The 15,222-nt window shown below is 43.2% G+C and overlaps 1 protein-coding gene across 4 annotated transcripts in view; it reads right to left on the reverse strand.

Moving 5' to 3' along the window:
- Positions 1-15,222, reverse strand: part of LOC105537224 (ATP-dependent RNA helicase DDX19B-like) — a 44,390-nt gene that overhangs the window by 23,354 nt on the left and 5,814 nt on the right. For all 4 annotated transcript variants that reach the window (XM_011976780.1, XM_011976782.1, XM_011976781.1 and 1 more), the window contains exon 2: positions 416-464. In XM_011976780.1, the coding sequence (XP_011832170.1) occupies positions 416-464 (49 nt within the window). The remainder of the gene's footprint in view (positions 1-415; positions 465-15,222) is intronic.

Consider the following 15,222-nt stretch of genomic DNA (forward strand, 5'->3'; position numbering starts at 1 on the left):
TTGAGCCACCGTGCCCGGCCGGAAGACCTCATCTCTATAAAAAATAAAAATAAAAAATTAGTTGGGCGTAGTGCGTTGTGCCTGTAGTCCCAGTTACTCAGGAGGCTGAGGCAGAAGATCACTTGAGTCTGGGAGGTTGAGGCTCCAGTGAAGCATGATTGAACCACTGCACTCCAGCCTGGGCAACAGAGCAAGAACCTGTCTCTTAGAAAGTAAACAAATAAAAATAAATAAATAAAAACACTTCGGTCATACAAACCAGTTTGTTGATTTAAAAATCAGATGATACCAGTATCGTCCAACGCCCTGCCTGGTACAAATACAATTTTTTTTTTTCCAGACAGTTGTCTGGAAACCAAAACAAAAATACTGAAGGAAATCACATTTGTTTTCAAACTAGCTATTAGTTACTTACCATTGGCATCTGGTTTGATTTTCTCTTCCTTAAGATGCAAGTTGCTCAACTAAATGGAGAATATGGGGGAGGGGGAAAGTGTCAGGAAAACCACTTAAAAAGATTTGGAATCAACAGAGCCCCCCTAACGAAGCTGGGGATAAAACAGCCATTCTCAAGGTATATTCATTAGGACCAATTCATTGAGTTGTTCCGTTTACTAAATGTCTGATGAGAATAAACAAAATTTCCCATAAATACATCAGTGGAAAAAAATGCTCCACATCCGTACCTTCTACTTACAATTCTATGAGAGAATTGTAATTTGTGAGTTTGCTTAATGCCCTGATTATAAACTCTCTCTCTTTGTAGAATATCATTAGACTTGTCATTCTCTCATATTTCTTTTGTGTGTGTGGGAATTGCTCCATTTCAAATCATATTTCAAACGAGGAAATTTAAAGAGATGTTGAAAAAATACAGTCATACTTCGGAGAACACTGGGAAGGGAGGACTGCCATGAAAAGCATCTGTAAAGCCGGGTGTGGTGGCTCGCACCTGTAATCCCAGCACTTTGGGAGGCTGAGGCAGGCAGGTCACGAGTTCAAGAGATCCAGATCATCCTGGCCGACATGATGAAACCCTGTCTCTACTAAAAATACAAAAATTAGCCAGGGTGGTGGCGGGCTCCTGTAGTCCCAGCTACTCGGGAGACTGAGGCAGGAGAATGGCGTGAACCCAGGAGGCAGAGCTGGCAGTGAGCCGAGATCACGCCACTGCACTCCAGCCTGGGCAACAGAGCAAGACTCCGTCTCAAAAATAGATAAATAAATAAATAAATAAGAAAAGAAAAGCATCTGTGGGTAGGAATTAGTCATGCTGCAGGATACGTTAGAGTCGTAAGACCACAGTATGCTTATGTGCAGCCTCACATTCAAGTCACCTTTTGCTGGTGTCTGATACTGTAGTTGGGAACAGCCTGGCGCATTGTGGCATACTGTGTAATTAAAATACCCACTGGGCTGAAGTGGAAATAGAAAGAGACAGAGCAAAGAGACATTTCAAAGAATGAATTACTACGACTTTGATCAATTACTGTATATTAGGGATATCCTAGCAAGTTTTATCTCCTCTATTAGAATGCAAATACCTTCCTGACAGGGCCTATTTCATTTTCTACTGCTCCTTGAGTAGCAGGGCTACCCCACAGGAAATGTGCCCAGAGTAGCCGATATTTCTATTTTTGGTCTTTGGATGTAGCACAGAGTAAAGTAAGTGCTCTAGTCGTAAATTTTTCGTAAAAAAAAAAATCAAAACAAAAAAGACTTTCTTTTTTTTTGAGACGGAGTCTCGCTTTGTCACCCAGGCTGGAGTGCAGTGGCGCGATCTCAGCTCACTGCAAACTCTGCCTCCCAAGTTCACGCCATTCTCCTGCCTTAGCCTCCTGAGTAGCTGGGACTACAGGCGCCCGCTACCACCCCCAGCTCATTGTTTTGTATTTTTAGTAGAGACAGGGTTTCACCATGTTAGCCAAGATGGTCTTGATCTCCTGACCTCATGATCTGCCTGCCTCAGCCTCCCAAAGTGCTGGGATTACAGGCATGAGCCACTGCACCCGGCCAAAAAAAGACTTTTTTAAACGTCAGAAAGCATCCGTAAGTCTTGGACCCCAGCACAGGGATTAGATAGATGAAAAGTCTGGCGTGAGTAAGTAACCTTTCAAGCTAAAGCCAACCCTAATCATAAAATATCAAGCAGGGCCTAAGACATCATCTGGTAAAAACAAAATGAAAATCACAACCTAATGGTTCTTTCTTCTTTTTCTGCAGACAGGGTCTTACTCTGTTGCCCAGGCTGGAGTGGTGCAGTGGCATGATCATAGCTCACTGAAGCCTCAACCTCCTAAGGCTCAGGCAATCTTCCTGCCTCAGCCTCCCAAGTAGCTGAGATGACAGGTGCTCACCACCATGCCCAGCTAATTTTTTTTTTTTTTTGAGACGGAGTCTCGCTCTGTTGCCAGGCTGGAGTACAGTGGTGCTATCTCGGCTCACTGCAACCTCCGCCTCCTGGTTTCAAGCAATTCTTCTGCTTCAGTCTCCCAAGTAGCTGGGACTACAGGTGCACACCACCATCCCCAGCTAATTTTTGTATTTTTAGTAGAGACGGGGTTTCACCACATTGGCCAGGATGGTCTCGATCTCTTAACCTCATGATCTGCCCACCTTGGCCTCCCAAAGTGCAGGGATTACAGGCATGAGCCACTGCCCCTGGCCTGCCCAGATAATCTTTTATTGGGATCTTACTGTATTGCTCAGACTGGTCTTGAGCTCCTGGGCTCAAGCGATCCTCCTGCCTCAGCCTCCCAAAGTGCTGAGATTATAACCATGAACCACTGCATTAGGCCGCATTTCTGTTGTCCCTCTAAGTCCAAGAACAGGAGAAAGGGGAAGGAGGGTAGGGAGGAGAGAACAAAAAAATGTTTTAATGGGTGGTTTGTTGAGAATGGAGGAGCCCCATTTCTATTCATGGAAATGGACAGGAAGTTTCTGGTGTCTTTCTGCTTTGGTATTGGGAAAGAAGAAGCAGAAAGGGAACACATTAAAGAGATTAGAAATAAGGAAATTAACAAAAAGGAAACCATTCAACAGGAGAAAGCCAACTGAAAAACAACAAAAAAGAAATCATTATAAAGCAGTAAAAATCCTTCACTAATTCTGAAGGATAAAGAACACACTAATTGGGGAGGGCAGTGGGGGAGAGCGTTAGGAAAAAGAGCTAATGCATGTGTGACTTAATACCTAGGTGACTGGGTGATAGGTGCAGCAAACCACCATGGCACGTTTACCTAGGTAACAAAACTGCACATCCTGCACATGTACCCCAGAACTTAAACAAAACAAAACAAAACAAAACAAAACAAAAACAGCTGGGCAGAGTGGCTGATGCCTGTAATTCTAGCACTTTGGGAGGCTGAGGCGGGCAGATCACTTGAGGCCAGAAGTTCACGACCAGCCTGGCTGATACGGTGAACACCATATCTACTAAAAATACAAAAATTAGCCAGGCGTGGTGGCATACGCCTGTAATCCCAGCTTCTCAGGAGGCTAAGGCAGGAGAATCGCTTGAACCTGGGAGAAGGAGGTTGCAGTGAGCTGAGATTGTGCCATTGCACTCCAGCCTGGGCAACAAGAGCGAAACTCCATCTCTAAATAAATAAATAAAAGCACTCCCTACATCCTGCCAATTAACCTGGTCTAGTACTCAGGGCTGTTAAAATGAGAAAAAGAGGCGGGGTGCTGTGGTTCATGTGTGTAATCTCAGCACTCTGGGAGCTGAGGCGGATGGATTGCTTGAGCTCAGGAGTTTGAGACCAGCCTGGGCAACATGGCGAAACCCCATCTCTACAAAAATAGAAAAATTAGACGGGCATGATGGCACTTGTCTGTGGTCCCAGCTACTCAGGCGACTGAGGTGGGAGAATTGCTGGAGCCCAGGAAGTCAAGGCTGAAGTGAGCCATGAAGATGCCACTGCACTCAATAATTTTTTTTTTTTTTAATAGCAAGTTTGGTCAGGCGCGGTGGCTCATGCCTGTAATCCCAGCAATTTGGGAGGCGGAGGCGGGCAGATCACGAGGTCAGGAGATCGAGACCATCCTAGCTAACACGGTGAAACCCCATCTCTACTAAAAATATAAAAAATTAGCCGGGCGTGGTGGTGGGCGCCTGTAGTCCCAGCTACTGGGGAGGCTGAGGCAGGAGAATGGCATGAACCCGGCAGGCAGAGCTTGCAGTGAGCCGAGATCGCACCACTGCCCTCCAGCCTGGGCGACAGAGCAAGACTCCGTCTCAAATAAATAGCAAGTTTACAGGAGTAAAGTTAACAGTACTTATTCCTATGGTGATAATAACTACCTAAAATAAATGACAGACCTGAAGTTTAAATCAGTTAATGAGGTATAAATGAACTAGAAATAGCCATTGCCATAAAGTTTTTTGTTTGTTTGTTTGTTTTGAGACGGAGTTTTGCTCTTGTTGCCCAGGCTGGAGTGCAATGGCGTGATCTCAGCTCACTGCAACCTCCGCCTCCCAAGTTTAAGCAATTCTGCCTCCCAAGTAGCTGGGATTACAGGCATGTGCCATCACACCTGGCTAATTTATTTTACTTTATTCTTTTGAGACGGAGTCTCGCTCAGTCACCCAGGCTTACAGGGTTTACAGGTGCCCACCACCACGCCCCGCTAACTTTTTTTGACTTTTTAGTAGAGATGTGGTTTCACCATGTTGGCCAGGCTGGTCTTGAACCCCTGACCTCAAATGATTCACCCTCCTCGGCCTCCCAAAGTGGTAGGATTACAGGCGTGAGCCATCACACCCGGCCACTTTTGTATTTTTTAGTAGAGATGGGGTTTCACCATGTTGGTCAGGCTGGTCTCGAACTCCTGATCTCAGGTGATCTGCCCGCCTCAGCCTCCCAAAGATTATAGGTATGAGCTACCACACCCGGCCCAAAAAGTTTTTTTAATATTCAATGATAAAAGGACACACAACAATAAGGATCATTCTTTTGTTTTTATATTTTTATTTATTCATTTATCTGAGAACAAGTCTCAGTCTGTCGCCCAGGCTGGAGTGCATTGGTATGATCATGGCTCATGCAACCTCAGCTTACCAGGATCAAGGATCCTCCTGTCTCACCCTCCCAAGCAGATGGGACTACAGGTACCTGCCACCAGGCTGGGCTAACATTCTTTTGTTGATACATTGTTCAACTCAAAGTTAACAGGGTAAAATGAAATGTGCAGGAAAAGGTGGTAGCAACATTGTAAATAAAAGTAATAGATTTTTTTTCTTTTTTTTGAGACGGAGTCTCCCTCTGTCACCCAGGCTGGCCTGCAGTGGCGCGATCTCGGCTCACTGCAAGCTCCGCTTCCCGTGTTCATGCCATTCTCTTGCCTCAGCCTCCCAAGTAGCTGGGACTACAGGCGCTGGCCACAACGCCCAGCTAATTTTTTTGTTGTTGTTGTATTTTTAGTAGAGACGGGGTTTCACTGTGTTAGCCAGGATGGTCTCCATCTCCTGACCTCATGATCCGCCCACCTCGGCCTCCCAAAGTGCTGGGATTACTCCCAAAGTGCTGGGATTACAGGCGTGAGCCACTGTGCAGGGCCAATAGATGTTGTTTTGATTACAATGTATCAGAATTCTGAAAAGGTTCCTGTAGAATCTAGAAGACACAGCCTTTACTTGGCTGTAAGGATCTCAAAGCCTACAATACAAAAGCAGCATTAAAGTTTGCATTACCCACCTTAGTGTCAGTGAACTGAATGCTAAAACTTATGTGGAAAGCAGTTAGTTCAGATACCTATGCTCTGTTTATTTGAATCAAAAGGAAAAACCGATTTTTCTTGCAACTTGATTGGAAACCATTTTGAAATCTAGAAAACTAATGAAAAGGCAAGACAAACTTTTAAAAACTCCCACCATTTCCAAATTGCCCAAAGCTCTACTTTTATAATATCCAGAATTTTCAGTGCTTTAATAGGTTTTAAGATGTCAAAATAATTGAGAATAATTCAGTTATACTTCATTTTATTCCAAAGCTACTTGAGAAAGGATTCTTCTTGAAACATAAGAAGGAAGATTTAATGGTAATGAACTATGCTGAATAGGAACTGTCTCTGGCAAAATTGTGAGGTTTTGAGATGGAGTCTTGCTGTGTTGCCCAGGTTGGGCGTGAGCCACAGGCGTGAGCCACCGCACCCAGCCTCTCATCAGTTTTTCAATCCCTTTGCCCTCTAAATTGAAAAAGAGAGCCAGGTGCAGTGGCTCATGCCTATAATCCCCAGCACTTTGGGAGGCTGAAGTGGGAGGATCCCTTGAGGCCAGGAGTCTGAGACAAGCCTGGGCAACATAGTGAGACTCCACCTCTACAAAGCTTAAAAATAAAAATATTGGCAGAGCATGGTGGCTTGTGCCTTCAATCTCAGCACTTTTGGAGGCTGAGGAGGGAGGATCCCTTGAACTCAAGAAGTTTGAGACAAGCCTGGGCAACATAGCAAGACCCCATCTCCTAAAAAATAAATAAATAGGCTGGGCATGGTGGCTCATTCCTGAAATCCCAGTGCTTTGGGAGGCCGAGGCAGGCTGATCACCTGAGGTCAGGAGTTCGAGACCAGCCTGACCAACATGGTAAAACCCCATCTCTACTAAAAAAATACAAAAAAAAATTAGCCAGATATGGTGGTGCATGCCTATAATCCCAGCTACTCAGGAGGCTGAGGCAGGAGAATCACTTGAACCCAGGAGGCAGAGGTTGCAGTGAGCCGAGATCCCGCCATTGCACTCCAGCCTGGCCAACAGAGTGAGATTCTGTCTTAAAAAAAAATAAATAAATAGGCCAGGTGCAGTGGCTCACACCTGTAATTCCCAGCAGTTTGGGAGGCCAAGGCGGGTGGATCACCTGAAGGTCAGGAGTTTGAGACCAGACTAGCCAACATGGTGAAACCCCATCTCTACTAAAAATATAAAAACTAGCCGGGCATGGTGGTGGATGCCTGTAATCCCAGCTACTCGGGAGGCTGAGGCAGGAGAATTACTTGAACCCAGGAGACGGAGGTTGCAGTGAGCCAACATGGTGCCACTGCACTCCAGCCTTGGTGACACAGTGAGACTCCGTCTCAAAAAAATAAATACATGAAAATAAATAAATAAAATAAATAATAAATTTAAATGAATTTTAAAATAAAATAAATAAAAATATTAGCTGGGCAGCTACCAGGGAGGCTGAGGCGGGAGGATTGCTTGAGCCCAGGAGTTCCAGGTTACAATGTGCTATGATCTTGCCACTGCATTCCAGCCTGGGTGACAGAGTGAGACCCCATCTCTATTTTAAAAAAATACACACATGGCAGGGTGCAGTGGCTCACGCCTGTAATCCCAGCAGTTTAGGAGGCCAAGGCGGGCAGATCATGAGGTCAGGAGATCGAGACCATTCTGGCTAACACGGTGAAACCCTGTCTCTACTAAAATATACAAAAAATTAGCCGGGTGTGGTGGCAGGCCAAGCTACTCAGGAGGCTGGCGTGAACCCGGGAGGCAGAGCTTGTAGTGAGTCCAGATCGCGCCACTGCACTCCAGCCTGGGCGACAGAGCGAGACTCCATCTCAAAAAAAAAAAAAAAAAAAAAATGCACACACACACATACACACACACACACACACACACACGGCCAGATGTGGTGGCTCACACCTGTAATCCTAGTACTTTGGGAGGCTGACATGGGTGGATTGCTTGAGCTCAGGAGTTCGAGACCAGTGTGGGCAAGATGATGAAACCCTATCTCTACTGAAATACGAAAAATTAGCTGGGCACGGTGGCACATGCTTGTAGTCCCACCTACTTAGGAAGCTGAGGCATGAGAATCGCTTGAACCCGGGAGGCAGAGGTTACAGTGAGCTGAGATGCTGCCATGGCACTCCAGCCTGGGCGACAGTGCGTGACTCTTGTCTCAAAAAAAAAAATAGTGCCATTCATAGACAACACTAATCTTAAAGATTAATGATGCAGCTGCTTTGGAAAACATCTTGGCACTTCCTCAAAAGTTAAACAGAGAATTCCTATATAATCCAGCAGTTCCACTTCTAGATATATACCCGAGTACTGAAACTATGTGTCCACACAAAAACTTGTACATTAATCAATCAAAAGCAGTATTATTCATAGTAGCTAAAAAGTAGAAATAATCCAAATGTCCAGAAACTGATGAATGGATAAATAAAATGTGGTATATCCACACAATGGAATATTATTTGGCAACAATAAGGAATACAGTACCGATACATGCTACAACTAATGAATCTTAGTTCATTATACTAAGTAAAAGAAGCCAGTCACAAAGGATCACATACCGTATGTTTCCATCTATATGAAATGTTTAAAAGAGGCAAATCTAAGGAGACAGAAAGTAGATTAGTGGTTGTCTAGAGCTGGGGAGTTTGTGGGGAAACAGGGAGTGACTGCTAATGTGTACAGAGTTACCTTTTGGGGTGATGAAAATGTTCTAAAACTGACTGATATAAGCTACACACTTCTGAATACACCAACCATCAGTGAACTGTACACTTTAATCTCACCGTAATGTTGTAATAATAGGGTCTCAAGATTCTGTTTCATAAAATGCAGGAATTTGTTGTTGTAAGGTTAATAAAATGGCTAGTTTGGGCCTGCTAAAAATAGCAAGAGTTAATCTTTTTATACCTGAGTTTTTATTATCACTGGGTTCATTATTATGAGTTTCTGTTCTATCTGAAAGATAATTCTATGACACAAACTCAAGCCAAATAGAAAATGTCAAAGCTACCTACTCCTAACAAACCCTCTTAGGCACATTAATAGGTTAAAACAATGACAATTTAACCTGACCTGAATGGCTGGGTGCAGTGGCTCATGCCTATAATGCCAGCACTTTGGGAGGCCAAGGCAGGTGACCGCTTGAGCTCAGGAACTTGAGACTACCCTGAGCAACATGGTGAAACCATATGTCTACAAAAAATACAAAAATTTGCCAGGTGTGGCGGTGCACACCTGTAGTCCCAGCTACTTGCAGGGCTGAGGTGGGAGGACTGCATGAGCCTGGGAGGTCAAGGGTGCAGTGAGCCATGTACACACCACTGCACTCCAGCCTGGGTGACAAAGTGAGACACTATTTAAAAAAAAAAAAAAAAAATGACAACAACAACAAAAAAACTGACCTAACAAGAAGTTAGTTAAAATAGTCAAAACTCTCAGAACTAAAAAATAATAAAAAAAAAAACAGGCCAGGCACAGTAGCTCATGCCTATAATCCCAGCACTTTGAGAGGCCAAGGCGGGTGGATCACGAGGTCAGGAGATTGAGACCATCCCGGCTAACACAGTGAAACCCCGTCTCTACTAAAAAAATACAAAAAAATTAGCCAGGCCTGGTGGTGGGTGCCTGTAGTCCCAGCTACTCAGGAGGCTGAGGCAGGAGAATGGTGTGAACTTGGGAGGCGGAGCTTACAGTAAGCCGAGATCGCGCCACTGCACTACAGCCTGGGCAACAGAGTGAAACTCTGTCTCAAAAAATAAATAAATAAAAATTAAAAATAATAATAAAAATTTTTAAAAAATTAAAAACCTCTCAGAACTACTTGAAATACATATTTATCTCTACATTGACTAATGATGTGGTTTTTTTTCTAAGTGTACATTGTGCCTTGAGATATTGGCTAATAAAAATATGAAGCTAGCACACAGAAGCACAGGAAAGCATTATTTCATTTTTATCTCAGCCTTTATTAATTTTGTATTTGCTTTATAATGTACATAATATATTTAGTAAAACAATAAAGTATGCAATTTCTAAATAGATATGTACATATTGAGAGTGAATGCTCAAAAGTTTCTTTGCAACAGAGCCATGTAACAGAATAACAAACTACACAGTTCATTTACTCAATTAACAATGCCTGCCAGGTTAGGCATGAGAAATGCTCAAATGGATAAGGGCCACAGTTAAGGGAGGGGATGCCATAATGAAAATAGGAGCATTAAGTGGAAGCAGGTATTCTGAGTGCTCAGACCTCCCTCACCCTTTCCTCCACCTAGATTCCAGAACACTGAGTCAGACCTCTACCATCTAGGCAGGAAATTAGAGGATCCCTCTCTGCAAAATCTGGCCAGACCGGGAGGAAAGTTCTTAGGACACTGACACAGACCACTAAAGATATATAGTTAAGGTCAGAATAGACAAGCCCCACTCATGTGTTTACAGCTTCCACTCAACTTTTTAGTCACTCACTCTTAAATATGAGTGGCCAAGCAAGGATTACAGACATCTGAGAAATAGTCATCATGAAAAAGTAGATACTGAAATGTATAGATAAAACACGCCTCACATGAAACAGAGACTGAGCAGAGAGATGAAGAAAAATATCCTCCAAATGATGCAGATATTATGACCATGAAAGCAGTACAGGGTATTGTCTGTAAAAAAGGAACAGTAAAGGAAGAAGAAAAAAGTTCCTTAAATTAAAAATACGAAAGTAGAAGTGAAAATGAAATACACTCCCACGAAATATAGAAAAAAAGAAAGGAAAAAAAAGAGACAAAGATGAAAAACAGAAGAAAAAAATAAAACCAAAGGACTTTTCAACAAATGGTGCTGGAACAATTAAGACATCTCTGGCCAGGCGCGGTGGCTCACACCTGTAATCCCAGCACTTTGAGAGGCCAAGGCAGGTGAGGTCAGGGGTTCCAGACCAGCCTGGCCAACATGGTGAAACCCTGTCTCTACTAAAAATACCAAAGTAGCCAGGCTTGGTGGCAGGCACCTGTAATCCCAGCTACTTGGGGGACTGAGGCAGGAGAATCACCTGAACCCAGGAGGCGGAGGTTGCAGTGAGTCAAGATTGTGCCACTGCACTCCAGCCTGGGTACAAGAGTGAGACTTCGTCTCAAAAAAAAAAAGACATCTCTATGTGAAAAAGATGAACACATGAACCTCAGCCGGCACAGCAGCTCACGCCTGTAATCCCAGCACTTTGGGAGGCTGAGGCGGGCAGATCACGAGGTCAGGAGTTTGAGACCAGCCTGGCCAATACGGTGAAACCCTGTCTCTACTAAAAATACAAAAATTAGCTGGGCGTGGTGGCAGACACCTGTAATCCCAGCTTCTCAGGAGGCTGAGGCAGGAGAATTGCTTGAACCTGGGAGGCAGAGGTTGCAGTGAGCCGAGATCGCGCCACTGCACTCCAGCCTGGAGACAGAGCAAGACTCCCCCTCAAAAAAAAAAAAAAAAAAAAAGATGAACCTCAATCCATACCTATTAGAAAAAATTTAACTCAAAATGTAAAATGGATCACAGACATAAATGTAAAATTTAAAACTGTAAGACTTCTAGAGAACACAGGAGAAAATCCTTGTGGCCTTGGATAAGGTGTATATCTTGGAACATAAAAAGAACTAATCACTTAAAAATTGATAAATTAGGTTAATCAAAGTTGAAAATGTCTATTATTTGAAAAGTACTGTTGAAAAAAGACAAGCTGTAGTTTGGGAGAATATATGCAAAACATATCCGATAAAGGACTTATCACGCCTGTTATCCATCCCAGCACTCTGGGAGGCCCAGGTGGGTGGATTGCTTGAACACAGGAGTTCCAAGACCAGCCTGGACAACATGGTAAAACCCTGTCTCTACAAAAAATACAAACAGCCAGATGTGGTGGCGCATGCCTGTGGTCCCAGCTACTCTGGAGGCCGAGTGGGAGGATCCCTTGAGCCCAGGAGGTGAAGGTTTCAGTGAGCCAAGATAGCGCCACTGCACTCTAGCTGGGTGACAGAGTGAGACCCTGTCTAAAACAAACAAACAGACAAACAAAAAAACAGAACTTCTATCCAGAATATATAAATAACCTTCCCAACTAAAAACAAAAACAATCCTACTTTTAAAATGGGCAAAAGGTTTGAAAACCCACTTCAAACAAGTTACATAGATGGCAAATAAGCACATGAAAAGATTTTCAACATCATTAGTCATTAGGGAGATATATAAGTTAAAATCACAATGAGACACCACCACCATGTACCTATCAGAATGAAGGAAACCGACAATACTGTGCAGGGAAGGATGTGGGGCAGTTGAAGCTCTCATCCATTGCTGTTGGGAAAGCAGAATGATACACTTTGGAAAACAGTTTGGCATATAACTTACAAAGTTAAACACATACCACATAACACAGTAAATCCTACTCTTCAGTATTGACTTTACCCAAGAGAAATGCAAACATATATCCATACAAAAATCTGTACCTTAATGTATAGAGTAGCTTTCTTCATATTGTCTCAGACTGAAAATTACACAAGTGTCCATCAATAGAAGAATAAGCAAACTGTGTATATCCACAATGGAATTCTACTTAGCAATAAAAAGGAACGAACTACTGATACATGCAACTTGGTTGAATTCCAAATGCATAATACTAAGTGGAAGAAGCCAGACTTTTCAAAAGGTTACATATTACATGATTCCATTTTATAACATCTGGAAAAGGCAAAACTATAATGACAGAAAACATATCAGCAGTTGCCAGAGAAGGGTGAGGAGAGGGAGTGAACTACAAGCAGTTGTAGTTCTCTGTAGAGATGGTTTATATGTTGACTGTGGTGGTAGTTACAGAACTGTATGCTTTTGTCAAAATTCATAGAACTGTACACTAACAAAGTTTAATTTTACTCTATGTAAATTATACCTCCATAAACCTGACTTTAAAAACTTAAAGGGCTGGCCAGGTGCAGTGGCTCACGCCTGTAATCCTAGGACTTTGGGAGGCTGAGGTGTGTGGATCACTTGAGGTCAGGAGTTCAAGACCAGCCTGGCCAACATGGTGAAACCCCACCTCTACTAAAAATACAAAAAGTAGCCAGGCATGGTGGCACATGCCTGTAATCCCAGCTACTCAGGAGGCTGAGGCAGGAGAATCGCTTAAACTCAAGAAGCAGAGGCTGCAGTGAGCCAAGATCGCGCTATTGCACTCCAGCTCGGGGGACAAGAGCGAAACTTCATCTCAAAAAAAAAAAAAAAAAAAACCTAAAGGGCCAGTCCAACTGATACAACATTCATCTAATAAGAGTTCTGGGAAAAGCTGTGTAGTGGTGCGCACCTGTAGTCCCAGCTACGAGGGAGGCTGAGGCAGGAGGATCCCTTGAGCCCAGGAGTTCAAGGCTGTAGTGCACTATGATTCTGCCTGTGAATAGCTACTGCACTCCAGACTGGGCAACATAGACAGACCCTGTCTTAAAAAGAAAAAAAAAAGAGAGAGAGAGAGAAAGAAAGTGAGTGAGTTCCAGAAAAGAGAGAATTAAGAAAAAACAAAGGAGAAGAAATCAACAATGAAATTATTCAAGAAAAGTTCTCATAACTGAAGAACAAGAGTTTTTCAGATTGAAAGTACCCACACCCAGGGGCCAGTAATATGGATGAAATACACCCATGCCAAGACATATTACCATACATTTTCTGAATATTGAAAACAGAAGATTCTCCAAGCCTAGAAAGGGGAAAACAAGTCACATGAAGAATCAGGATGGTCTCAAACATTTCAACAACAAATACAGAAATCTAGAAGGCAATGGAACAATAACTTTAAAATTTGGCAGGAAAGTAATTTTCAACCTACAATTCTATACCCAGCCAAACTATTATCCAAATTACAGGGCAAAATTAGATTTTTTAAGACATGGAATATTCTTTTTTTTTTTTTTTAATACTTTAAGTTCTAGGGCACATGTGCACAACGTGCAGGTTTGTTACATATGTATACATGTGCCATGTTGGTGTACTGCACCCATTAACTCATCATTTACATTAGGTATACCTCCTAATGCCATCCCTCCCCCTCCCTCCACCCCAACATGGAAAATTCTTAAAGTAATTTACTTCCCGTACACCTCTAGAAAGCTGACAGATGGCTGCACAAAAATAAGGAATAAATCAAGAAAGACGGAAGAGTGGAAGGACAGAAAGGAAGGGATCCAAGAGATCCAAAAGACAAGAGAAAGGAGGAATGAATCTGCAGAATTAGGCTGAAGGGAAATTTGCCCTGTTCCCTCTATCCCCCAATATGAACTGTGCTCTAAAGACAGGAGTAACTAGTCCAATTTGAAGTAGACTTAAAAGGCCTGGGAGAAATGGAATTGATAGAATATTTGATAAGTCTAAGCATTCTGAGATAAACTTAGACAACTGGAAGAGAGTTTGGGGTTGAATTGATAATTAAGAAAAAAAATGAAGCAAAAACATAAGGCAATTAAGAATTCCAAGTAAAATAAATTTTATAGAAAAGCAAAGGGCCAGGCGAAGTGGCTCAGGCCTATAATCCCAACACTTTGGGAGGCCAAGGTGGGAGGATGGCTTAAGCCCAGGAGGTGGAGATCAACTCGGATAATATAGCGAGACCTCGTCTTCACAAAAAATTAAAAAGTTAGCTGCACAGGTTAGCTCACGCTTGTAGTCCCAGCTACTCAGGAGGCTGAGGTGGGAGGATCACTTGAGCCTGGGAGGCGGAGGTTGTAGTTAGCAAGAGATGGTGCCAATGCACTCCAGCCTGGGTGACAGGGCAAGACCCTCTCTGAAAAAATATATGTAAAGAAAGAAAGAAACAGAAAAAAGAGGCTGGATGTGGTGGCTCACACCTGTAATCCCAGCACTTTGGGAGGCTGAGGCAGGTGGATCACTTGCACCCAGGAGTTCGAGACCAGCCTGGGCAACATGGCAAGTCCCCATCTCTACAAAAAAAATACAAAAATTAGTTGGGCATAGTGGCACATGCCTGTAGTCCCAGTTACTCAGGAGGCTGAGATGGGAGCATGGCTTGAGACCAGGAGGCAGAGACTGCAGTGAGCCAAGATCACTCCACTACACCCCAGCCTGGGCAACAGAGTGTGACCCTGTCTACAAAAAAAAAAAAAAAAAGGAGTTGCCTCTGGGGAGGAAAAAAAATTGGCTGGAACCATTATTTTTAAAATCACTTGACTCTTTAAACAATGTGTATATACAACTTATTTTTTATCAGCTATAAAATATAAAAGACAAGGTTCTTATTCTTGAGGAAGTCATAGAAATAAGTACTAACAGAAGTAGGTTTAAAGCCTACTAGAATTTTTTTTTTTTTTTTTTTTTGAGACAGAGTCTCGCTCTGTCGCCCAGGCTGTAGTGCAGTCGCGCAATCTCGGCTCACTGCAAGCTCCGCCTCCCGGGTTCACGCCATTCTCCTGCCTCAGCCTCCTGAGTAGCTGGGACTACAGGCG

Source organism: Mandrillus leucophaeus, unplaced genomic scaffold (assembly GCF_000951045.1).
Source record: "Mandrillus leucophaeus isolate KB7577 unplaced genomic scaffold, Mleu.le_1.0 Scaffold17, whole genome shotgun sequence".
Lineage (NCBI taxonomy): Eukaryota > Metazoa > Chordata > Mammalia > Primates > Cercopithecidae > Mandrillus > Mandrillus leucophaeus.